Source organism: Furipterus horrens, unplaced genomic scaffold, assembly GCF_987537825.1.
Source record: "Furipterus horrens unplaced genomic scaffold, mFurHor1.1.pri manual_scaffold_8, whole genome shotgun sequence".
Classification (NCBI taxonomy): domain Eukaryota; kingdom Metazoa; phylum Chordata; class Mammalia; order Chiroptera; family Furipteridae; genus Furipterus; species Furipterus horrens.
Genome location: NW_028327178.1, coordinates 6,115,352 through 6,140,904, shown reverse-complemented (window position 1 = coordinate 6,140,904; position 25,553 = coordinate 6,115,352). Strand labels below are relative to the sequence as shown.

General features: G+C 35.7%; 1 protein-coding gene across 1 annotated transcript in view; it reads right to left on the bottom strand.

The window, feature by feature from the left end:
* Window positions 1-1,500: 1,500 nt before the first annotated feature.
* CDH19 (cadherin 19) overlaps window positions 1,501-25,553 on the bottom strand; it is a 45,689-nt gene continuing 21,636 nt past the window's right edge. Inside the window, exons 4-12 of the mRNA XM_090285071.1 lie at window positions 23,675-23,794; window positions 20,728-20,892; window positions 17,346-17,527; window positions 16,419-16,672; window positions 12,623-12,750; window positions 8,077-8,198; window positions 6,731-6,848; window positions 5,116-5,367; window positions 1,501-2,694 (exon numbers count right to left, since the gene is read on the bottom strand). Coding sequence (XP_090141197.1) covers window positions 2,204-2,694; window positions 5,116-5,367; window positions 6,731-6,848; window positions 8,077-8,198; window positions 12,623-12,750; window positions 16,419-16,672; window positions 17,346-17,527; window positions 20,728-20,892; window positions 23,675-23,794 — 1,832 coding nt within the window. The 3' untranslated portion in view covers window positions 1,501-2,203. The remainder of the gene's footprint in view (window positions 2,695-5,115; window positions 5,368-6,730; window positions 6,849-8,076; window positions 8,199-12,622; window positions 12,751-16,418; window positions 16,673-17,345; window positions 17,528-20,727; window positions 20,893-23,674; window positions 23,795-25,553) is intronic.

Below are 25,553 nucleotides of genomic sequence, written 5' to 3'. Positions count from 1 at the left end.
GGGACGGTGGACACGAGCGGAGACAGGATAACGCATGTCTTTATGTTCGGGGCAGGGCACTGGTCTGTATTTCACTCGTGCCGTGGAGCCGCGGGGTCACTGCGTGCGAGGAGAGCCGGGACAGGCGGGGTCAGGCAGAGCATCCCCAGGGCGGCCGCGGCGCTGGGGCCCAGTGAGCCCGCACGTTTGACCGAACGACTTTTCCTCCTTGTCCCATGGACTCTTCACAACACGCACGTGAAAGGGGGAGCCCGGACCTCCCTTCGCGGATTACAGACTCCGACCCAGAAAGGCTCGGCCGTTTTACCAAGTTCGCCCAGGTCTTCAGCTGGAGGTGACCTAATGCAGACTGGGCTCTGTGAGGCTCGGGCGCGCTCACTGAGGGGACCTCTGTTATTGCTCCCCTTTTCTGACACTTATGAAGGCCTGAATGTTTTCCTGTCTCAACCATCAGGAATTTAGCATTTATGTCTAACCCTGTGAGAAAACGAAGGGGGGCTGTTGAAGCACTTCGGGTATCCATCTCAAGTTGTGCTATTTCCATAAGTATCTGCACCCTTGGAGCCTCTGCTAAAATGGGAAAGAATGGCCCGAACGCCTGGCAATCCTACCCGAGGGAGCTCAGGGCTGCTGAGTCAGCGGGCGAGGCATGTGCCCCTGCGGTTCCCAGCCTCCCGTCTTACGTTCTTTACTAGATTGTTCTGGGCAGGGGCCCTGCTGTGTCCCCTCTGGCCACTCACTCCCGGCTGCTACCGACCAATTATATTCACTACTTTCTTTCTGTTTAAACTCTGAATTTTGAATTCCACCTTGATTTGAATAGACTAATAAGGGCCATTCTTAAAAAGTTGATTAAAATTGAAGGGTTTTATCTTATTATCTATTATTACCATAAAGCTTTATATCCAGCAGTTTAGCATTAATCCTTCACACTGTCACAATAAAAGTTGCTACTGCACCTAATGCTATGTTCCATAATAATAATTTTTTAAAAAAAGACACTGAGGAGTAAGTTATAGTTTAAGCTCTTCACAAAAAAGGAAATGCTAAGAATTTTATGTTTTTTTCCTATGTGTGGTTGGATTCAGTGCAGTTGATCATAATACTTAGACTGAATATTAATTCAAGTTTGAATCCAGTTTTCCTTTCAGTTACCTCTATTATTCTAGTAACAATAAAATTTTACTTAATTTTTTTTCACATTTTCCACCACTTTCATAACATTTAAATTTGATGATGAATAAATATTTTGACGTTGGGTTGTGACATGATAAAGATGTATTTTGGTGACAGATGAAAACAATTGATAAAAAATTCCTAAACATATTTTACCCCATTTTTAATACAAAGCTGTAATATCAAAAATAATACAAGTTTAGAGTATATTTTTGTCTCTTTAACAGATACCAATTAGCTATCTAGATTTGAAATCAATTTTAAAGTGTGGTCTTGACAAAGATTTAAAAACAGAAAATTAGAATAACTCATAGAATCCTTTGTAATAGCTTGCTAATTTATGTAAACAAAATAATCTTTTTCAAGTTTTATATGATTACCCAGACTCTCCTAAGTGTTTTATCTCTGCATGGTATCAGGAACTGAACACACATATGCATTTTACTCTCATGTGGTAAGATTTAATAAATATATAAGTGAAATACTAGTAAAATACTCCAGGCTCAGTACCTTTCCCACCTCACACATTTAAAAGCATTGAGACCTTGGATTGGAAAGTATTGAAAACAGTGCCAGGAGGATAAGTCAGCGGTGTGCTAGAGACACCTTGATAACGCATCACTAGCTGGAAATAACCATGGCTATTTACCCCAAGGAAACCAGGAAACACTATAAATCAGGTATTTTCCCCCCAAAGAACTGGAGCATACAACTCTTTACTAAGAGACTCCCAGTTTGCCCCAAAACAAATCAGCATGTTTAACCCTTTTATTTTAATTAAATGTATTGGGGCGACATTGATTAATAAAACCATACAGGTTTCACGTGTACAGCTCTGTAATATGTCGTCGGCACACTGCATCATGTGCCCGCCACCCAGAGTCAAGTCTCCTTCTGCCGCCATTTAATTCCTTTTGCCTTCTCCACCTCCTCCCACTTTCCTTCTGGCAATCACCGGAGTGTGGCCTGTGTCATTTTTTCCCTAATCCCTTCACCTGTTTTCACCCAGCCCTCCGCCCCCTCAGCCCTAATTATTTGAGTGCATAGCAGAACCAAACATGCATGCTAATCTTTTAAAGCGAGGTCCCAATTCAGTAAGGTAATCAAAACTGTCATCCTGATCAGAGGCTGCTGATCCTAAAGAGCTCAGGGATCCGGCTAATGACCCTGTGCCCTCAAAAGCATAGGTCTGGAGGCAGTCAAAAGGAGGGGCGCAGGGGTCAGCGTTAGCGTCTTTGAGCTTTTCCAGAATAAATTCCCCGATGATGGCGTTATCTGGGCCGACCTGCAAAGACTGCCTGCACAGGCTCCGGATCTCAGCGCGGGCGGTTTTCCGAGTCTTATGCTCCCTCAGGATCCTGCTGCTCTTCAGCTCTCCAATATCAAAGGCCTCTGTATCTTCTTCTCCTCCTCCTTCGTCATCATATCTGAATATATTCTCTCTGAAGTCCTCACCTTTCTCAGGAAAGAGAGTCTGTTTTCTTCGTTGTTTTAGAACGAGGATCAAAAGAATAAGCCCTGGCAAAGAAGGCATACCAAAATATTAATTAACATAATATAATATACAGCACAATATATTATTTATAAATTTTACAATATTTTTTATTACAAGCTCAAGACATAAGCTTAGATTTTATGATTTTAAGACAAAAATATATTTGCTGTCGAAAATTTACAAAATGGGCTTGCAGAATGACATAGAAAATATAATAAAATTTCTGGCTGATGATTTAAAGTAGAAAAACATCAGAAAAATATAATGAAATATTTTTTATGATGATCAACTTAGAACTGAAAATTTTATTTTTTTTCTTATATATTGGAATTAGGACAGAGCAGAATATTTTTCAATCCATAGGCATTTGTCCATTTAGTAATCAAAGATACAGATTAATAGAAGTTAAGCATAATGGACCAGTTTGATAGCTCCATTGAGGGAAATTCTGTAGCATAATTATTTTCCAAGTTAACATTTACTGACTACAAAGTATGCACCAGGCGTTTTTCTAAAAGCTTTAAATTATTCATTGATTGAATTGTTATGAGACCCATATATTTTCATTATTCCCTATTAAATATGGGGAAACTGAAGCCCAGAGATATTAAATCACACACCCAGAGTCATAGCAAGGGGACAGAAAGCTGGCACTCAAAATCAGATCATTGTTTCAGAATCCGTGCTCTCTGATACCACATTAGTTTTGGAAAGTTAGAACTATCAAGTCTTTTAATCATGGCATTGATATGTCAATAATCAGTATTTATTTATAAGATGATTTTAATATCATGTAAAAACAGAGCAATTTCAGAACAGAATACTTCATTTTCATTTTAAAGAAAATGTGTGTGTGTGCGTGTGTGTGTGTGTGTGTGTGTGTGTCAAAGATAGCCAAGTCTTCCTCACTGTTGGATCATATGTGGCTGTTCATTATTTCATAGAAAGGACTTGAACCAAAACTGAACCAATGTCATTAATATTATCACAGAGATAAATACATTAGGCAATTGTTTATATAAAATGTACATTTAAATTATTGAAACACTGCTCTTGAATCAAATAAGATCATCATGTTTAAATCCAGGTATTGTACTTTAAAACTCATCTGAGATAAATGGTTGAAATAGAAAGGGATCTAATAAGTAATTTCTACATCTATGAACTGGAGAGAGTACTCATAAAACTTTCAGAGGGAACTTCCATTGGTTGACCTCGCGTCCCTCCCTCTAATTATCATGCACGCCTTTGATGGTGGGGCTGCCCTTGGCTTACCTGTAGGGTTTGTTTCAGGACCTGGGTTAGGTCTAGTAATTCAGCACTTGCCATCCTCCAAACACTACACTATTTCAACTACTTCTTAATTATGTTGTCTAGCTATGTAGCACTAAATTTATTTTTATGGTCAAAGATCATTAAAAATAATTGGAAACACTGAAGGTGTTGGATGGTAAAAGATGAGTGCATGGTTTTGAAGCTTTGGAAAGATGAGAACAACAGAAGCAGAACAAGTCCTGGAACATAATGTACTTTAGTTTGAGCCATGAGTTTGGGATTCCAGAAACAGTGGCTGATATCATTGCTTTCAAAACTTGAGGAGGTTGTGTTGGTTTTAGAGACAAGCAAGAGAAACGTTTAGATTATAGGTACTGAAGAAATGTAAAAGCGTATGTTTGTGGATCATGTATTGTCTTGAAATCTTGACTACAGAAAATATCCGGGTGCATTCACCTCATCACTAAAATGAGTGTAACTTATCTCCTTGTGAAAACAATAACAACAACCACCAACAAAACTAACAGTTATTTGAATGTGATTTCTTTTGTGTTTTCCACTTTAAGTAAAATTTTCTCCTTTACACTCTTTCATGCTAACATTTACTCTCTATTTAATGCTCCAAAGACACTAGTTGAATAGCAGTGCATTATGGTTACAGAATCTCAAAACAGCATTGACGTACTGTGTGACCCTTTGTAAAGCACATAGTTCTTTGAGTTTCTCTCTTTGTCTAAGCAACCCCGGTGGTAATAGTTACTACTTTATAAGTTTATTTTGAGGACCAAATTGCAATATGTCTGAAAATCACTCAAGACACTCTCTTGGTGTGCAATAAGCACTCAACAGAAGCCCCCCATTATTACTACTAATTTTTATATAACTATACCTATTGCAAAGTGTGTGTTAAAACATTCCTAAACAAATGTGCACACACATACCAATATACTCATAGAATTCAAGGATCATTGGCTTTCAACTTGAAGTGCAGTCACTATTTTTTAAATTTACTCTACTTGATTTGAGAATTGTTATACCTTCAGGAGAGGAACTAAAAACACACACACACACAAAGCCACATTATACTGCTGTAAGGAAAATTATCTATGTCCCGTATTTATCATGTTACTTTCAATAAATGAAGACACATTCAGTTCAGCACTACTTACCAAATATTATCACAACGCATATCAGAATAGCAACTATGACTGCTGTCCTGAATCCCATGGAGAACAGCAGGTCTTTATCACGGCAGGTCTGTGCACTGCCGCTGTCATGACAGTCACAGACGTGGACTGTGAGGGTGTTAGTACTTGTAAGTGATGGGATTCCATTGTCGGCAATTAAGATGGGTATGTAGAAGACAGGCTCTTCTTGAAGGCTAAAACCAGTTCTATTAGTCAAAATTACAGCTGTGTTATCTAAAACAGAAATCCATGTGCATAATTTTTTCAACAACACATACAAAATTCATACCAGACCTAGATACGAGAGGGAGGAGTACAGAGATCATCTGAGTAACATTGTTCAGTTTAATTTCTTATGCCTCAGTCCTGTGTTTTCCTTTTTTTTTATTCTTGTTTTTGGTATTTACAACCCCCCTGATATTCCCTGTGGCAATCAGACACATTCTAGAAGAAAAACTATGAGATGCAGACAAATGAAAGTCTTTTGAAATGTATGCCTAATCATGGCTTTCCTCATGCCGTCTTTTTAAACCAATTTTCTACCTTGCTCTTGATGTCTAGAGAACCCTTCTGGTTCTGGTCACCGGAAAGATATAAAAGGTGAAAGAATTTACATTTTTCCAATATAGAGTTTATTTGCAAACATAAACATTAAAACAAGTCAGTCATTTTCTTTGTTTCAATATCTTCATTTTGCCTCAGGACCTTATTTTGTATTAATACAAACAAATCGAAGCTACGTCATATTTCTTATGTTGAGGTTTGTATCTTAAGTCTATTTGAAGTCCCTTCACTGGGGAATTTGACAAGGACAAAAAGGAGGTAACATGTCTGTATTTATTCTCCCAAGAAAAGATCTCTCCTATATTAAAGATTAAGCTCTGTTGTCTAGAGGGACAGCTGAAAGCATTTGGTTACAGGTGCTTGAGTAATAAATCTAATGGTGATTCATATTTTGGGGCTATAAATCAGAATTAAAATAGGAATCTATATGATGATAAAGATATTTTACTGAAATGATAAAAAAAGAACAGAGTGGCTCTTTATAAAGTAAATCAAATGAAATTCTATATCTCCATGTGAAATTCTTTACACATTTTGTCCTTGCATTGATATAATCATTTCATTTTAAAGGAAAAAGAATAATATTAGACCAATTTTGTATAGTTATAGGCATAATAATGACACCAATTATCTTTGAATTAATCATGCTAACATGACTACAAGTTTAGTATGCTTCGCCTTCTTCCCTGGACATGGATAAAAGTTCGAGTTATGTGATAACATGAAAGGAACCCTTGTGTCAGAACTGCAATTATATTTGCAGAGTCATTCAGACTTTACAAGGACTTATAGCCACTGATGATTTGAAAAAAGAAGTATTTCAAATTTCAAGAAATCCAGCAGAAAATGGGGGTAGTTATTTTCAGAACTGGACTTTGCGTTTTGTTTCCTATTTTCATTTCCACTCCTTGCTCTATGTCTCAGCATTATCACGTCGCAGTAACAGTATAAAAAGCAATACTATAAGTATACTTAAAATCAACCACGATGCTAGGAGAATGGATAAAAAGCCACCACGAGCTTATGTAATTACCTTGGTTATCCATGATTGTAAATATCGAGTTATTTGTGTCCTCCACGGGTAAATAAAAGGAAAAATAGTGGTCTTCTGTGGATTTATCTCTATCCACTGCACTGATGGTCTGAATTATCTAGAAAAAAATAGAAAAAGGTTATTTTTCATTCAGAAAAAGACCACTATTGTTGTTATTAGCCTTTTATTAAAATTGCTTTATAAAAACCTTTATGGACATTGCAGAGGATAACTATCAAATTGATAGAGATATTAATGTATTTTCTCAGTTAAGAATTTCTTTACTTGCCTTGTTCAGAAGAGTATTTTGATATTACATAATAAACTCATTTTTGGTGATGGCCCAAATGGTTTCCAAAAGCTAAATTTGTTAGATGTTCTCAAAGATTCCCAGCCATCCTTCCCACCCTCTCTCTTCTTTCCTTCTCCCTGCGCTACCTGAGTGCCAGGCATTATGGTTTTCTGTCACTGTGTAGTCGCTGCTTATACTGAGCGCATAACTGTGGCCAACTTACTGTTTTTGCTAAAGTAGTGTTTTAAAATTGATTTTGGAATATAGTGCATTTTAAAGCAAATGGTCAACATACATAGTTTCCTTTGACCCATAAAAAAATATAATATAGGAAAAGTGTTCCACATCAAATGATCTCTTCTATCTTAGATCGTAAAAAAGTGAAGTAATGAACAAATCAGTTCTCGATTAGTATTTTTTTTCAAGACATGAATGTGTCAGTCAAGGAGTTCACTATTGTCCCAAAAGGGAGATACACTATCAAGATCCTGTAGTGAGATTGTGATTAATTCTGGAAATTAAAATAAGTTGAATATATAAGTTAATAGCATGTTTATACACCTAAACACACTATTTTTGAGTTCTACCTTTTAATACTTTCAGAAATTGCTTTTAGTTATAGTTTATATATAATATTGATAGCCTATATTTAATATTTTGCATTTGAGTTTATGTGTGCATGTGTTCTTTTTCTGCTATGAGTTATTCAAAAAGAATGATGTAATTTTTAGTCTACAATTTCTATCTTACAAGGAATTAGTAAATATAAACTTCTAGTAAGTGAGTAAATGGACAGAATTGGCCTTTGTTAAAAGTAACGTTGTTCATATTAACAGTAACAGTTAAGAGTAGTGTCGTATATTATAAGTTCTTAACATGGGGCTTATTCCCTCCTTAAGAGATTCTGAGTGAGCTAAAGATGTCTGTGTGCACTTAACATTGAACAGAAACCCTGTCAAAGGGTGACATGTTATTTTTTAAAGAAATTTAACTTATACAGAATGCCCAATGTAAGTGCATGTAATTAATATGTTAGCAATTATGAGAGCCTTACCTGGCCAGAGCCTGCATTTTCACAAACGTAAGTCTCGTAGTAGTCAGGGAACTCAGGAGCATGGTCGTTAATATTAAGAACTTGTACATACACAGGAACTGAAGAAATCTGTTCAGCATTGTCTGCAATGAACAAGAATAAAAATAAGTAATGTTAATTCTTTCTTTAGGGGGAAAAACATAAAACGTGCATCAGAGGCTATGGGGTATAATTTCATTTGAATAAAAGCTATCTGAGGACAGGCTCACTATATAATTTGTATATTTATCAATAATACAGGCTAGAATAGAATGTTCTCAACACATTTAACTCATCCAATATTTATGGAGTGCCTTGTACCTGCCATAGACATAGGAGCTGATGAGAAAACATACTGAAGAAGATAGATACATAAACATATTCCTAAAGCCGCAGAAAAGTTTTAAACACATTTGTATTCATCTAATCCTGATGAATATATGTGCTATTATCCTCCCCAGCTTTACTGTTCAAAATATGGATAAACCATTTAATTTAATAAATTATAGTAAAATGACTTGCTTATGGTAATAGCTGAAGTGGAAAAGGCAGTTAAAAAGTCAGAAGCCAGTACACTTAATGACAACATCATTCGGTGCAGTTTTTTAAAACAAAAGCGGCATGAGATAATTATCTAAAAACACGGTAGAATGAAATAATAAAATAATATCTAAGTAAAGGTTTATATATACATTGAGTTGAGAGGGTTTTTCTGAAGTGAGCCAAGAAATACAGAAACCATGAAAGATTGGGAAGATGCCGATAAACACAGTTTTTAAATAGCAAAAAGCAATGTACAAAAAAGACAAATCAATAACCAAACATCAGTGATCTGGAAAAGTGTTTGCATCACAAGATGAAATAGTAACAGCTCTCATTTTGAAATCCTGACAAATCAGTGGGAATATTCACAAAACACAAATTCACACATGGCAGAATTCAAGTAATTCAAACCAGGGCTTCTTAAATTTGTCACTATTGATACTTTAGACTGAATAATTCTTCATTTTGAGGAATTCTCTGTGCATTGAAGGGTGCTTAGCAGCATTTTTTTGGTCTCTACTAATTAAATGCAAGTAGCAATCCCTGCACTAGTTGTGATATCCGAACTTGTCCTCAGACGGTTTCAAAGGTCCTAGGAGGCAAAATGGCCCACAGTTGAGCAATGCTGCTTAATCATAATATTCCCAAAGGCTCTCGCTCCCCAGAAGTGTGGAGGAGGATGAGTTAGCCCATGGAATTTGTGTGAAAAATGGAAAGAAAAAAAAAAGAAAAGGCAAGGCATGGTGGAGTGCTGAGAAATAATTGGCATAGTAACCTATTCTAGAACCTAATCTGGCAGTAGACAGAAAAAGTTAAATTACACATATCTTTGACCCAGGGATTAGCTTGGAAAACCTACATTCTGCCCCCTGCAGGGTCTGGGATGTGTGGGTTCTTGACTTCATGCAGGAAAGATTTCATAGCATGAATCCAATTGATTTTGAGGGTACCCTTATTAAAAGCTGGGGACAGTAAAATGAAGGAAGGGCTCAAGAGAGACAAGGCAAGATCAGAGCAAAAGGAGGGAGCCTGTGCCGCACTGTATCAGCCTTTGGAAACATGAGGAAGAGTTGAGTCTTGGTGCTGCTGCCTTGGCCCTTTAGAAGGAAAGTCACAGAGGCAGGAGGAATGAGCCTGCTGGGCTGCGTGGGCTCAGGAAACAAGGGGCAGAGGCTAACAGAGGCTCCTCAGAGGCAGGTACAGGGGGTTAACCCAGGACGAGTTGCCGCTGCCTGCTGCTCCCCTGGTTGCAAGTCTCCTGGGAACGTGTAGAGCTTGGGTGAAAAACAGCAAAGGAGCATGCCTGAGGAAAGAAGAGAGGGAAGGAGGGAGCATGCTCAAGAGAGAGAAGGGGAGAATGTGCACCAAGTCCTTTGTCTTAGGAATTTTTATCTTTTTTTTAAAGGTGGGGATTTTACGGGAGGGCTCGGGGAAGAATCTTAACAGCGCATTCATCAGCTTTCCAGGCGTGCCCTTCAATATGCTGGTTTATCAATATGAGCATAGAGAGGTGTCAGGGTCCTTCTATGGTCAGTTTTACACCAGAGGAGACCTGGGACCAAGGCAGGTGTGCCCCAGCACGGTCTGGAATGTATCAACCATTTGCTCCAAAGTGGCCTTCGCTAGGGAGGATAAGATGTTGTGATTTATTACCTGGCTGTAAATTGCTTGGCTGTTTAAGTCCTCTGACTCAGTTTTCCCATTCCACTTGCCAAGGAATTTTCCTAGCTTCTTGCTATCTTGTCTCAGCACCAATGTATAAGAGTACAAGATTCAATGGATTTATTTCAGAATTGTTTGCATCACCCTCAAATACCTGGAAATAACCCCACTGCCTATCAAAAGGGAACTGGAAAAATAAATTACAACCATCGTCTGAAATTCTGTGTGCTTAGTAAAAATGAGTCGACAAAAAAAATGTATTAATATCATGAGTTTTAAAAATGAAATTTATTCTCGGTTCTTATTTAGAGAAAAATATATAGCCACTGTTTTCAGTTGATTCTCTGTAAAATGAAAATGACACTAGGATCTACTAACAGAACTGCTACGAAGATTAAATAAATTAACATACATAAAGCATTTAGAATGTGTCTTAGCATCTAAAAAAGCAATAAATATTATTTTATTTATATACTAACCAGAAGTAATATACATATTTTGTGAAATGATAAAAAAATGCAGCATAATATATTTTCTATTTGTAGAACATTATTTTAAATATGTCTTATTTAACCATGCTGTGGGAAGGTACATACAATTAAAGAGTAGGAAGAGGGAGGTTCATTTGTTTCTCTTAATGTTCTTATTTATAGTGAATAAGCTCTTTAATGCCTGTAAAAGCATTATATTTACAATTGTAAGTTTTAATGTAAAGACTATTTTTTAAAGAGAAAGTCTCTCTGTTGAAAGTAAGGAAAAAGACTGTCTTTCCTTCCTCTTAGAACATTTACCTTAAAAGATATGTAATTATGTTATTTCTCTTTCTTTGATATGTGTGCAAGCCTTTTAAAAGTTAAAAGTCCTCTTGACAACTTTCCAACCCAGGTTTGTCTTTCTCAAGTATTGGGAGCCCCCTCTTTGAAATGTAATCATCAAGGACCAAACACACCTTCCTTCCAGTTTCTGTGAGAGGGTAGGAGCCAAATTTAGCGCAGGCCTTGGCCCAAGTTGCAGAACTGCCTTTTGTCATAAAGGAATGAAAAGTTTAGTTTTCATTTGGAGAAAATCCATTAGCAAACACAGATGGTCACTCCAACTACCTAGTGGATTTAAAAGAACTGTGTGTCACAAGTGAAGTGAGGTCCTCCTACTGGCAGACTAGTAATTGCTTCTCTTGAGAACATGCTTGCCTTGAGCTGTGCCTGCCTGCGTGTATGAAAGGGCGAGATTTCTTTCTGTCTTGGCAGCCTCTTGGCTGATTTCCTTGAATGCATGTCACATTCTGGGTTAATGCTTTTCGATTACAAAGCCGTTTCTTTCCCACTGTTGTAGAGAGGGTTTCTGGGTTGGGATGATATGCTGTTTGTAACTATTCTTCCTAATTAATAAGTTACAATTATGATAGACGCTGCAATTTTCTTTATTTAAAAATTAAAATTGCAAGGTTTAATATATACCGAAGAAATCCATGGCTTTTAAGAAATACACAGACCATTAAGAATTATTTTGAGACTCTTCTCTATTGCGTTATATTTAGGATAAACAGATAAATAAAACATTAAAATATAAAAAGTGTTCCTAGAGACTTCAAGATGGAATGATTCAAAACTTAAGGCTCATCTTTTACTGGATAAAGGATCACCATACAACGACATTTGGCTTAAGTAAGCAAACTGGAAAAAGAATTCCATATACAAATAAATTTAAGAAAAATTAGTAAGAAATTCCTTTTAAGTTTTTAGTATTTTTCTCTAAAAATCCTGTTTAAACATATGTTCAAATTAAACTTTTGACAGGACTCTAAAACATAACATATATTGATACCTTCACAGCTTATTTTAAAATAGTAGCTTTACTCACTTAGCTGACATGCTGATAAATAGCTTGTTGCTTAATTTGGGAAGTTTTCCAGGAAAGAGAGTAAGCACAGTGAACTTCATTTGCTGCTAAAACAAATGTTACAAGGTAACCTCTTTTCCCCACAATCAACATAACTGTTAAGTTGCCTGCTCCCAGGTAGTTAACACACGCAGCTTCGCAGCTTCGGATGTTTTTTTTATGGCACTTTTATGTGACCTCTGCTTTCCACTCTTCAGGCGGTTGGTTTTATATTACTATCGAAATTTAAATGCTGAAGCAATTTATAAGCACAATAGCAATGAGCAGACATTGTTAATTTAAAAGAATAAAATAAAATACACATGTATGATTTGATACATAATATGTCACTTAATTCTAATCCCAACAACGTTTTCAGCTAGCTTTTGTCCCTGTGGTCAGAGACTACGGTGACCTAACCTGCAGTTCCCGAGTGAGTACTTACATTCCTCTGTGGCTTTAATACTTAGGTTGTACCAAGCGCTAAGCTCTCGATCAAGAGGTTTCACTGTGGTGATGGTGCCATTGTCATAAACATGGAACACTTTGCTTCCGATAATGTTTAGAGAATACCTGAAGCAAAAAAAAAGTGTCCCTTCATTACATTTTCTCTCTTGTAACAGTGATGCAGAACACCCTTTTAAAGCAGTATGACCAATTGTTAAATGCATACTCCACATAGCTAATTAAATTCCGAACAATTTTCATAAAGGTTTATTTATTTCACACATATTTCATGTAGATATCTTACATACATGTATTTCATATATACATTTCAGTTCAGTGAAGATAGGAAAAGAAGATAACTAAAATGGCTTCAGATTTAAACTGGTGTATGCTCAATCTAAACTCACATTCATTCCCGAGAGAATAATTAATAAGTGAGTAAGTTGTTTAAAAAGAAATGGCAAAATATCATTTACAAAATAAAGAGAAATGCAAATAAATGGGGATAAAAATGAATGCGTGTGAACCTTTTCTTTTTAATATGAAGGGACATAAAAAGTATTACTAGACTGGACTGCTGAGTCTCATTGCAACACCACATGGATGCTTGATAAATCTGTGCATCATATTATAATTACTTGATAGCTGACCTATGAGAAATTGTTCCTTTTTGTTTGCTGAAAGAAAACATCATGAAAATAGTTAATAAATTATGTGTATAAAGGCGAAGATCGGTTGACAGTTGTTTGTATGGAAAAAACACAAAACTTTATATAAAATATAATTTATATAATATGTAATTTATAAATAATAATACAAGATTGCACTCTGTGTTTTGCATACTGAAAAGTCTGAAAAATAATCTCCAAGCCCAAAATAAAAGAAGCCTTTGAAATGCTCAGCATGTCTTATCTACCTGCAAATGATTAATAATAAAAATTAAAGAAGAGTAATAACTAGGGTTAGGTGATGACTTCTCATCACACGAATATTCCAGAAGACTTTGATGAGACATCAACGAGGTTTGCCATAATTAGGTGGCAAAAGATGGGACTATTTTAATCTTGAATTGGCAGGTCTCTAAAAATACTGCTAATTTGTAGTTTGGTGTTCCAGGGAGAATTAAAATAGAAATTACAAGGAGTTAAGCTTTAGAGGAACTCAGTTTGAATTTTACTCACTTCTCACCCTTTATGAGTGATTTACTTACACACCTACAAGTGGTCACATTTTCTACTTGAGATATTTGCTGGCCAACAGAACAGCATTTTAACAGTTAACATTTTTTACTAAACATCTAGAATATCCAGTTTCTATAATACACCAGTCAATCTCTAACCAATCAAAAGTTAGAGATTATTTCCAAATTAAAGTTTTAAAAACTTATCGTGCTGAGTTAGCAGTAATGTTTTAAGTAGCAGTCAATAAACACATTTAGGATAGGAAACATGCATGCAGTACATTTTAAAGAGCCTGAGCTAAAAATGTAAACTTTTGATGCTTAAAAGATTAATCTTTGGTTTACTTCAAATTTCCTTTTATGGACTCTTCATTTCTTTAAAACTATATACAATGGAATACTACTCAGCTGTAAGAAAAGATGAAATACTGCTATTTTCTACAACATGAATGGATCTTGAGACTATCGTGCTAAGCAAAACAAGTCAGACAGAAAAAGTTAAGAACCATATGATTTCACTCGTATACGGGTTATAAAACTGAAAGCCACATGAACAAACAAGAAAAACAAATGAACAAAATAAACCTCACAGACACAGACACCATTATAGCGGTTACCAGAGGGAAGAGGGGTGGAGCTGTAGCAAAGGGTCACGGAGGGGGGATATGTGGTGATAGAAGGAGAGTTGGCTTTGGGCGGTGGGCATGCAATACAATGTGCAGATCACGCATCACAGAATTGTACACTTGACACCTCAGTAGTCTTGTTAACCAATGTCGCCCCCAATAAATTAAGTTTTCTTAAAGCTAAAGAAATAAAATGTGCCTGTGCAATGTTTTGTCATTGCTCACAGCTTTTGCCAGAATTATATAAATAAAAGATAATTCCATGCTTCCATGTTCAGATGCCTTTACATCTTATTCTTAACACTTGCACAGCTACAAGTGTTCTAGTCCCATCCCTCAGAAGAAACTGAGCCACATAAAAGCCGAGTGTAAATATAATTACTCTTGTTTCCATGGTATGTGTTGAACATTTGCAATATTACATGGAAAAAAACTGTGAAAAGCAATCTTACTTTAAAGACGCCACTAAATGAAAAATGTCCAAAAAGGCATTGAAATATATTTTCTTCTTGATTGCTGCTCACGAAGTATTTTTTTAAATAATTAATTTCATTAGAAAAATGAAAATTGTTAGTAAAAAATATTTTTTGGTATAAGATAAGTAACCACCCAAAGTGATTCTATGGAACACATGACCTCTGTTAACTTTTGGGTGTGTCTCACTTACTTGCCTCATATATACCTAACATTTTTTACTTGTAGTAAACATACAACTAATAATTTTGTATTATCTTTTAAAATCATGTCATGTTTTTTGTCAATTTCATAGGCATTGTTGTACATCATTCATTGCCTTATTTATATCACTAAGATTCAACATTAAAATTGTTTTGAACACTTCATTACCATAAACAATAATATAATGAACAACTTAATCATTAAAGCATTTTTTAAACAGTAGGTAGCCCTGACTGGTGTGGCTCAGTTGGTTGGGCATCATTCTGCAAATCGAAAAGTCACGGGTTTGATTCCAGGCCAGGCCACATGCCTAGACTGCGAGTTCAGTCCCAGGTTTGGGCGCACGTAGGAGGCAACCAATCAATGTTACTCTCTCACATCAGTGTTTCTCTCCCTCTCTTTCTCTTTCTCTTCCCCTTTCTCTAAAAAAAAAATAAAATAAAATGTTTAAAATATATAAATAAAAATATTAGGTATTCTTACGTATTCTAAGTTAACAGATATACTATTTTAAAAATCTAAACAATTGACTTATGGGGTTATAATAATATATAAAACACATACACTTACATTTTTCCTAAACTGACTATAACTAAATAGAAACTATATCTACATATTAGGGAGCAGTTTTTATGATTAGTAATTACAGTGAAAAAGTGGGAGCCTCCCTCTGTCTCAAAGATTTAAGGAAGCACCTTCTTTGCATCTGCAGCCCTTGCAAAGCTCACAGCAGAACCAGCATTGTGATAAATATGTGGAGGTTTGTGGTAAATAGATGATTAAGGGAACATGTAACAGACTTTGTTTTTATGTCTTACCAGGCCTACAAATCAAGTATTTAAAAAAGAAGAAGAAAATTGAGTACATGAATATAGCAGACTAGTGTAGTGGCAAATACTGTTTAAACAGAAATTTATTTCTTACTTATTAGACTTGTTTCATTTTTATTCCTTCATGTGGTAGCCTATAGAAAGCTTTCTCATTTTTATTTTAATCCTCACCTGAAAATATGTTTATTGTTTTAGAGGGAGAATAAGGGAGAGAGTGAGAGAGAGAGAGAGAACCAGCAATGTAAGAAACATTGATCAGATTGCCTTCAGTAAGTGCCTGGATGGGGGAAGAAACCCACAACCCAGGCATGTGCTCTGAGTAGGAATCAAACCCGCAATCTTTTGGTGTGTGAGATGATGCTCCAACCAAGCCACCTGGCCAAATATGGACATATATTTGTTACATTCACATAAAATGCCATGTTTAAGCCCATCTGTGTTCATTCATGCATTACTGTAAAGCTGGCCTTCCAGACATACCAGATAGGAGATTTCTTCTCATCTGGATCTGTGGCAGAGACTACACCCACCACCGATCCCTGTGGGCTTTCTTCCAAGACTTCAAACACGTAATACGGGAGAAGGAAGACGGGCGGTTCATCTTCGTCTCCCACCTGGACCTTAATGATAGTGGTGGAGGCTTCGGCGTGGTATTGCATGAGCTGCTCATCAACATGGGGGTTTTTCACTTTTGCTGTAATACGATAGTTGTTCCGTTGCTCAAAATCCACTTTCTACGAAGAAATACAGTGTGCACAGTAGAAATGGCTTCAGTAACCCATGACATAACTTAGAAAAAGATTTCAGTGTTGCATTACTTCAATCTCAGTTAGGTTTTTACTTTTTTTCTTTTTCCTTAGGTTGCTCTGTTTTATTTTTTCGTTTTAATTAAATACATTCGAGTGGCATTCAATAAGATTATATAGGTTTTAGGTATACATTTCTATAATCCATGATCTGCATATTGGTTTTACTTTTTATCTGTGTAGATCCCCCTGATAGTACCATTAAGCATTTGTACAGTAAATCCCTATCTGTATTATCATTTATATATATTACAAACTGTTTGGGGATAACAACTATATTTTTTAAATTTATGTTTAAAATTATACTTTTCTAGGCATAAATATCTTATGCAATTAAGAATTTTTCTTGTCACTTAAGATCTTTTCAAAAACTTTGTCCTCTATTTAAAAGTCTTGAAAATGTTCTGCATATAATTTAAGAAGCTCTGTAATAACAAAATCACATCTCTAAGTTCCTTGTCTCCCTAAACCACAAATAAATCACAGGTTCTCATTTCAATTACTTAATGAAGCAAAACTAACTGGCTACACAAAATAATTGTATATATTTATGATTTGATTTTGCATTATTCTGAAAAGCAAATAATTGTAATATATCTACCTTTTTTAATATAACTATTCCTTCTTGGGTCTCATAATTAGTAACAATACTGAATGTTTGTGAATCATCTTCAATGATGTACTCCATTTCTGCATTATCTCCTATGTCATTATCATAGGCCATGATTTTTCCTATAGAAGTACCAATGGGTACAGATTCAGAGACATCCATGCGGTATACACCTTCAAAAACAAAATTCAAGATATTTTGTATAAATAACAAACATAAGATTCTCCTAATTATATGCCCTTTATTTATGGGCCATAGGGAAACCCATGCCAACCTTTTCTTCTTTTTTAAGATTTTATTTATTTTTAGAGAGAGGGGGAGGAGGGAGAAAGAGAGAGAAACATTGATTGATTGGGAACTGAACCCACATCCCAGGCATCTGCCTTAACTGGGAATTGAACCAGTGACCTCTTGCTTTGCAATACAATGCCAAACCAACTGATTATATATGTATTTCTTTATTTTTACAATATTAACATTTCTTTAAAAATCTGTTTGAGCAACTATTATCATCCTGTAACTATATCTTAATAAGTCCTATTACTAGTACACCTAATTTCCGAATTTATATTTATATACATATCTTCTCAATATTCATAGATATATTTTATCGTACCTTTCAGCTATCCAAGATTAAATATGATAAAAAGTTTTTCAAGTTCACTTAAACATTCTTATACCAAAAATAACCAAAAAATGTAAGCATGAGTTAAAGATAGGAGAGACTATAAGCAATAGTTGAATTATAAGTATAATAGTTTGATTTTGAGATTTTGAGCCTCGATTCCATTAGCCATAGTGGAAATGAAAAAGGAAGTTGAATCCATAATATTTGGTAAGTGGGTGTGGTGGAAAAACTATGTTTAAATTAAATTATTTTATTGTTTTAGCCACAATAATATAATGGTAATTGTACTTGAATCACATAGATAATAAATAGAAATAACTCAGCTCCTTCCCTTATTTTTCAGAAACATCTTGCATAAAACTGATAAAGAACTAGTCAGTCATATATTATTATTATTAATTTATGCTAAAATGTAGAAAATAATCATATATATTAATATTCTAAAGAATGAAACTTCCAAGAATTAATTTAAAAAGCTCATATAGTATAATTTTCTTTAAAGGGATTCTTGATTCCCTTAGAGGCATAAAGCAAGTCACTTCACACATTACCTTGTAAAACTTTATTTTTTTAAATGAAAATATGTTACTTAAATATTGCTAATATTTTACTTTTTAAGGAAATAACAGTTTAACTTTGCTGCAGTATTTATTTCATTGTGGGAAAATTAAAATAATTGTTTAATCACACAATATAAAATTACCAATAAATTATTCTGGTGAAATAGACCAGATTTGTTCAATGAATTCAGCCACTACTTTTCTATGTTTTTTATATGCCAATACTTTTATAAAGTTCTGGGTATTTCAGATTTCATTAGACATTGTCTGCTTGCCTATAGAGGCTTTTTCATGTTGTGGAAAGAGTCACAAACACTATACGATTCATAACATGAAGGTGAAGGTCACACACCGATACCTCATTGCCTGAATTCCATCCAAAAAGGAGCTCGTAGAGGACTGAGGAGAGTAGCTCAAAGGGTACAAAGTTGCAATTATGTAGGATGAATAAGTTTTAGAAATCTAGAAATGAGTCCTCAAAATTTACAGCATAACGACTACAGTTAATATGACTGTATGATGTCACGGCATTTGCCGAGAGAGTTATAGACCTCAGGTGTTCTCACACTGCCTCCGCACAAGCTGTACGGAGACCGACACATTAGTTAGTTTGACTGCAGTAACGATTTCGCTGTGTCTACTACATCAAACCATCATGGCGTACACCCCAAATATTTATAACTTCTATTATAAAATAACAACAGTGGTTACTTCTTCGAACTAACAAAATTTAAAATTGGATAATAGCACAGAAATAAATGTTCAGAATTCTAGTATTTCTCGAAAGTTCAGAAACTCTGACAATCCTGGGCCTGGCACCAAGTGGTTACACCGAGTAGTGGCTGCATCATTTAGAAGTGTGTGTGTGTGTGTGTGTGTGTGTGCGCGCGCGCATGCATACGTGTGCTTGATCTACTTCTTTGCTCCATGATTACCCAATTTTCCTTCTACCATGCTAATTACTAATGATTTCTGGAAACGCTTGCAAATTTATTTCTGTAACTAAGATAGATCCCCTGGAAAAACTTTCCTTAGAAAACAAAGTCCTCCTAGAATGTCGTAAGAAATTCTTTCTGAAGCACAGCATATGACTTACTGTGTACTTACTACTTAAATTCTCAGAGCAGGTGTGACCTATTCTGGCTACAAAAATAAGAATAAAATATATTCATTTAAATCATTACTGGTAGTAGGTTGCAAAATGACTTCCAAAGATATGTGTGCCCTAATGCCCAAGAAAGCGTGCAACAAGGAATTAAGGTTTTTTGGTGGAATTAAGGTTGCTAATCAGCTGACCTTGAAATGTGGAGATAGTCTTGGTTTGTCCAAGTGGGCCCAATGTCCTCACATGTGCCCTTGAAAGTGGAAGAAGAGGTAAAACTGAGGGTCAGAGTGATGGCAGAGAGAGAAGGATGTGACACCCTCTGCTGCTCCTGAGATACATGTCTCTGCACAAGAACCAGAAAGGGTCCTCAGGGAGCTAGGCATGGCCTCCAGTTGACAGACATCAAGGCAACAGAGACCTTAATCCTACAAACACAAAGAACTGAATTCTGCCAACACCTGGATCCAAGGAAACAGGTCTTGCCCTACCTAGAGACCAGAGAAAGGAAGGCAGCCCTACCCACATACCATGCTTGACCCGACTTGACCTGCTGACAACCACACCAGAGGTATGTAAGGTAATCAGTTAGGGTTAAGATATGAAGCTGAGCCCTGGCTGCTGTGGCTCAGTGGATTGAGTGTTGACCTGCGAGCCAAGTGTCACTGGTTTGATTCCCAGTCAGGCCACATGACTAGGTTGCACATCAGGTCCCCCGTTGGGGGCACATGAGAGGCAACCACACAGTGATGTTTCTCTCCCTCTCTTTCACCTTTCCCCTCTCTCTGAAAATAAATAAATAAACAAACGGACAAATAATAATTAAAAAAAAGGAAATCAACTATTAAAAAAATATAGGAAGCTGGTGGTGATTGGTTATAGAAGCAATTGGCAAATAACACATTACTCTTTCATTTGTATTTGACTTTTCACACTAATGAAAATAATGACACCTTAGAACAATTAAGTTTATTTTACATAATTTTAGTGCTGTAGCAGGGCTTCTAGAATGCAAACTAACATCAGCATATACTCAACATACTTATAATGATGTCATAAAAATTCAAGACGCTTTCTACTTACTTGTTTTAAACATAGGTTTGTTGTCATTCACATCGGAGAGTTTAATTAACACACTCGTTGTTCCGGACAGTGCTCCAGGCAGGCCGATCCTGTCTTTGGCTTGAACAATTACCCAATACTTATCATGTAGCTCTCTATCCATTTTAGAAGATATTCTTATAACTCCTTTAGAAATGTAATAAACTCCAATTATTATCTTACTATTAACCACAGAATCTTCCTAGCTAATTTCTTAAGAATGCAACCATATAATCATACTTTTGACACATTCCAAACCACTACAATGTGCCAGTCACTGCTCCAGAGAAAAGGTAATAATAATAAATTAAACAAAAATTCTGTCTAGATTTTTAAGGTGCCATCACAACATTAAGGACAGTAGTAGACCCTTCATAAAATCCTATTTTATGATAACCCACAAGCAAAAAATGAGACTGTCTTATTTTTTACATCAATCTATTTGCTGCTATCTTCTCTAGCTTAACTTAAAGATAGGTTATTATGGGTAAAGGAGTAAATTACAATACCAAATTTATGTAAAAAACATTGTGCACCTGCAATGTCTATTTTGAGTCATGATGCATAAAGAAAGGTTGGTTTTTGACACACAATTATTCACAACCTACCAACAGAGCGGAACAAATACACAGATATCGAAACTCCAGATGAACCGTGATAAATATAGTAATACATGACCACTTTCTAGAATATCAGTCAGTGAAAAAATCACCACTGAATAAAATGTAGGAAATATTTCAACAGTTTCTAAGGGGGTGCAGTCCTAAAGATTTTGGGAACACTTAACAAAAATAGGAAAGATAATGACCAATCCTTAAATGTATCTGGAAAGAAAAGTGTTCATTAAAAAGATTGTGACACATGTTTGTTTAAATTGATAAAATAGACCACATTGTGACAGGATTTAAAGCGTGGATAGAGCATTTCGCTATATGAAAACCACCAAATGTGTGAGATGCCGCTAGTATCTCCCAATGTACGACTCAAGAGAGAATTGTTACATCTTAGCACAGGAGAATAGTGTCCAAGCTTCTCATGTACATGATATATCCAAAGATGTAGAGATCAGTCCGCAGTGAGAGGAACATGGAGGCCTTTGTCCCCCATGGGTGCAGAATTCCATGAACTTCACCTACTTTATGACCTCTTCTTCTCACCTTCAGACTAAACAAAGGATATATATCCCCACATCCTCTTGTTCCTCCCAGAACTTAAAACTTCCTTTCTGGGCTCTCATTTTTTCTTGCTGCCCACTCCACCCTCCTCCATTAACGGAATGCAGAGCCTTAGCTATTTTGCTCAGTATATTTTTTCAAAAACAGCGATGGTTTGGCGCAGGTGGGAGGGGATGCTAAAAATGGTCAAGAAGCTCTAGTATGACGGAGCACATGCTTTGCTTTTCAGATACCCCACTGGCTGGTCTCCTCTGTGCTTTTCCACACTGGCCGTTAGTCTAAGAGTTTCAAGACTCTTCCGCCTCAGGAACATCTCATACTTTCTTCCCACAACCTGGCACATGCTTCCGCTCTCTTCCCTTCATCCACAGACTCTGCTCTGCATTCTGGTTTCAGCTCGTTCTGAACGCACACATTCTTCCTCTTATTGGATCACGCTTGTTTGACTTAGTAATATTCACAAGCTGAGTATATGTATTCGTGAATATTCGCACGTTTCATATACATTTGTAAGTTCCAGGAGAGAAGTCCATGTTGTTTGTTTTTGTTACTTTTTTTTTTTAGGTTGTAATGTTCTAAATCCAATGTTGTACAATGTCTGTTACACATTCAACCCTTCTCCACTGAGATTGTGTGAGGGAATTATAACATAATGCCTTAAGGAATCCATTGCTTGTATTAAAATAGCTTTTGTCCCCTGCACCCAAAATAATAGAAGCTCGGCACCATCCTTGGTAGAATTTAAAATACAGTCACTCAAGTTCGATTTTTCAGAATCTCTCCCAAGAAACCCTGATTGAGAAAGGCTGGGACATTTATTATCTGCTCATTGAATGAATCAATAAGGCATGTTTAAAGGTCCAACAAAAAGCTATAATTCTTTTATGCTTTTCATGTTACCAAGATGGAAAAAAAAATAATTTGCCTCATTAATAAGGATAACATTTTTCTTCTTTTGACACTTGCCACATTTTTGGTGCCTGGTTACACACTTGTATGAGTTTTCTTTTTCCATTTGTAGAAGCTATAAGCACTTAAAGGCAGGATTTATATGGGCTTAACCTTTGTTTTGGACATGACAATCAATATCTGTAAAATTAAATAGTGTCATATAATTCTTATGTATTCAATTGACATATTGAAAAGATGAGAATGTCCTATCATTTTATAAAATATTCAATTAATTAATGAAAATTGGAAGAAAAGCAATTTTAGAAACTTAAGTTTTAAATCTAAATAAAAAATACATGAAATGCAAAAGTACATTTTTGAAAGTGAATGCCTTATATCAGTTTCTACGCCCAGGTGCAAATTTTAATGCTGGTCATTCTGGTTTGGTTTGTAGGTATATCTCATTGTGGTTTTAGTTAGCAGTGAGCATTTCCATGATGAATAATGAGGTGAGCATTTTTAGTACGCGTGTTAGGCTTTTTGTCAATTGCTTGTAAAGTTCTTTCCCCCACATTTTTAATTGGGTTATCTGCCATTTTATAATTGATTGGCAAGAATATTTTCATTTGTCTCATTCCCCATACACAAACCATTTGTGGTATGGATGAGTAAAATCTAATCTTTCAGCCTTACAAAGATTAGCTAAAAGACTAAAAATGATTAAATCTTTAAAATACCACCCGGTTGTTTATTTGTGTAGCAACAGACCTGATATACAACATGTTTATGACCTGATTATAATTGCTGTTATATTTGCCTACTGAGAATCATATAGAATTGCACTTTGTTTCATTCAGAAATACCTGTTTTTGCTTCAATAGAGAAATACGGTTGGCCTTGCAGCAGACTGTACACGAGATGAGCATTATGGTCAGTGAGCGGATCATCAGCATCGCTGGCTGTCACTTGGATGACGAACGTTCCTGAAGAGAAAGTAAACAGTTGCAAGAAATTCAGACTCTGGTCTAATTGAACAATCAGTTCAGTTCAGTAGAGCATTCTTTCTTACCAAGTATGATGATGATATACAATCAAATACTAGTATACCTCTGTTCTGAGTTTCAAAATGGATGACGTATTTTTGTATCAATAGGATAATATAACCTCATATAAAATGGCTCTAATTTCCATGTACAATGTTGACTTTTATGTAGATCTATAACATAATTAAATGTAACCATTGGCCAATCCATTGAAATGTGTAAATCAGATTTTTTCAAAGGTGTATTATTAACAAGGAAATAAAAAGATTGGAACACTGTACTTCAAAAAATTATGTTGTGTTCAGTAACTCAGAAAATTGGAGAATGTTGATAGAATATTAATAAAGATTATTTAAGTGAACTTGACTGAGTGTCAAGTTGAGAATGGGCATAACTATTTTGTCTATTTAATTCCCTTCTATTAACTACCTCCTTGTTTAAAAAACTTTGTCAAAATGCAAAGCAAAATCTACCAGATATTGATAGATAAGCATTGGCATTTCAGTCCAGTAGCAATCAATATAAATATAAAAATAAGTATTGTACATTTAAAATTAATGTTCAAATTAACTGTCTTTAAAATTATTAAGCTTTTTAATTATCACTGTGGAATCCAGCATGATAGGCCTCTTGAAATTTTTCATTTATTGATATATAATGTGCCGTGTCAATAAGAATGGTTACGCACAGCACAGAATCAAGTAGCCTATGGGATTTTCTTTCCAGCTAGCCCCGTGATTTTGTTCATTACAATCTAATTTTAGAAAGCAAAAAAACTGTAATGAAAGCCCTTGCATTCCTCAGTCACAAAACTGTTAAAACTTTACCACAGACCTTAATTGTATGTAATGTTTGCTGTTTTGTTTAGCATTTTTAATGTCATTTTTTAACACTTGTTTTGTACTGCACAATTACTGAAAATGTAGACACATTCATTTCAAGTGTTTTAAAAATGTAGTCCCGCCATTTGTGACAACATGGATGGACCTTCAGAGCGTAATGAAAAGTAAAATAAGTCAGGCAGAGAATGACAAAACTACACAGTATCATATGTGGAACCTGGAAAAACTAAACACCTAAAAGCAGAGGTAGAGTGCTGGTTCCCAGGGCCTGGGGGTGGGGGGATAGGGGAGCTCCTGATCAAAGGGTTCAAACTTGCCTTTAGAAATCAAGTTCTGAAGAGCTAATGCACAGTAGAGTGATTATCATCAAATATATTATATTATAAATCTCAAAGTTGCTGAGAGACTAGAGCTTAAAGGTCTCACCACCAAAAGAGATAATGATTATGTGACGTGATGGACATCATAGCTAATGCTATGGGGGTGAGCATATTGCAATATATAAATATATCAAGCCAACCACTTATATCTAGATAGATAGACTGATAGATCCTTGCGGTGGCTGTGAAGTTTTTTCAGCAAAAGCCTTCTTAGGAACCATCAGTCGAATCAGTCTGTATAAGGCAAGATGTTCTTTCACATCCATTTACTTCTCCTGCAAGTTCTCACGGTCTCCATCTAATTTCCTTCCTAGGGGTTTCCCATTCCCAGTTTCCAGAACTAGACTACCTGTATGCAGCTTTAGGTGTAAGAGCCAAAATCATAGCAGGGTTAGTGTTGACCAAAGGAAATTTTCAGTACTAAAACTTTATACTTTCTAACACACTGTTTCTTAATACTCTATGGAAGCTACTATA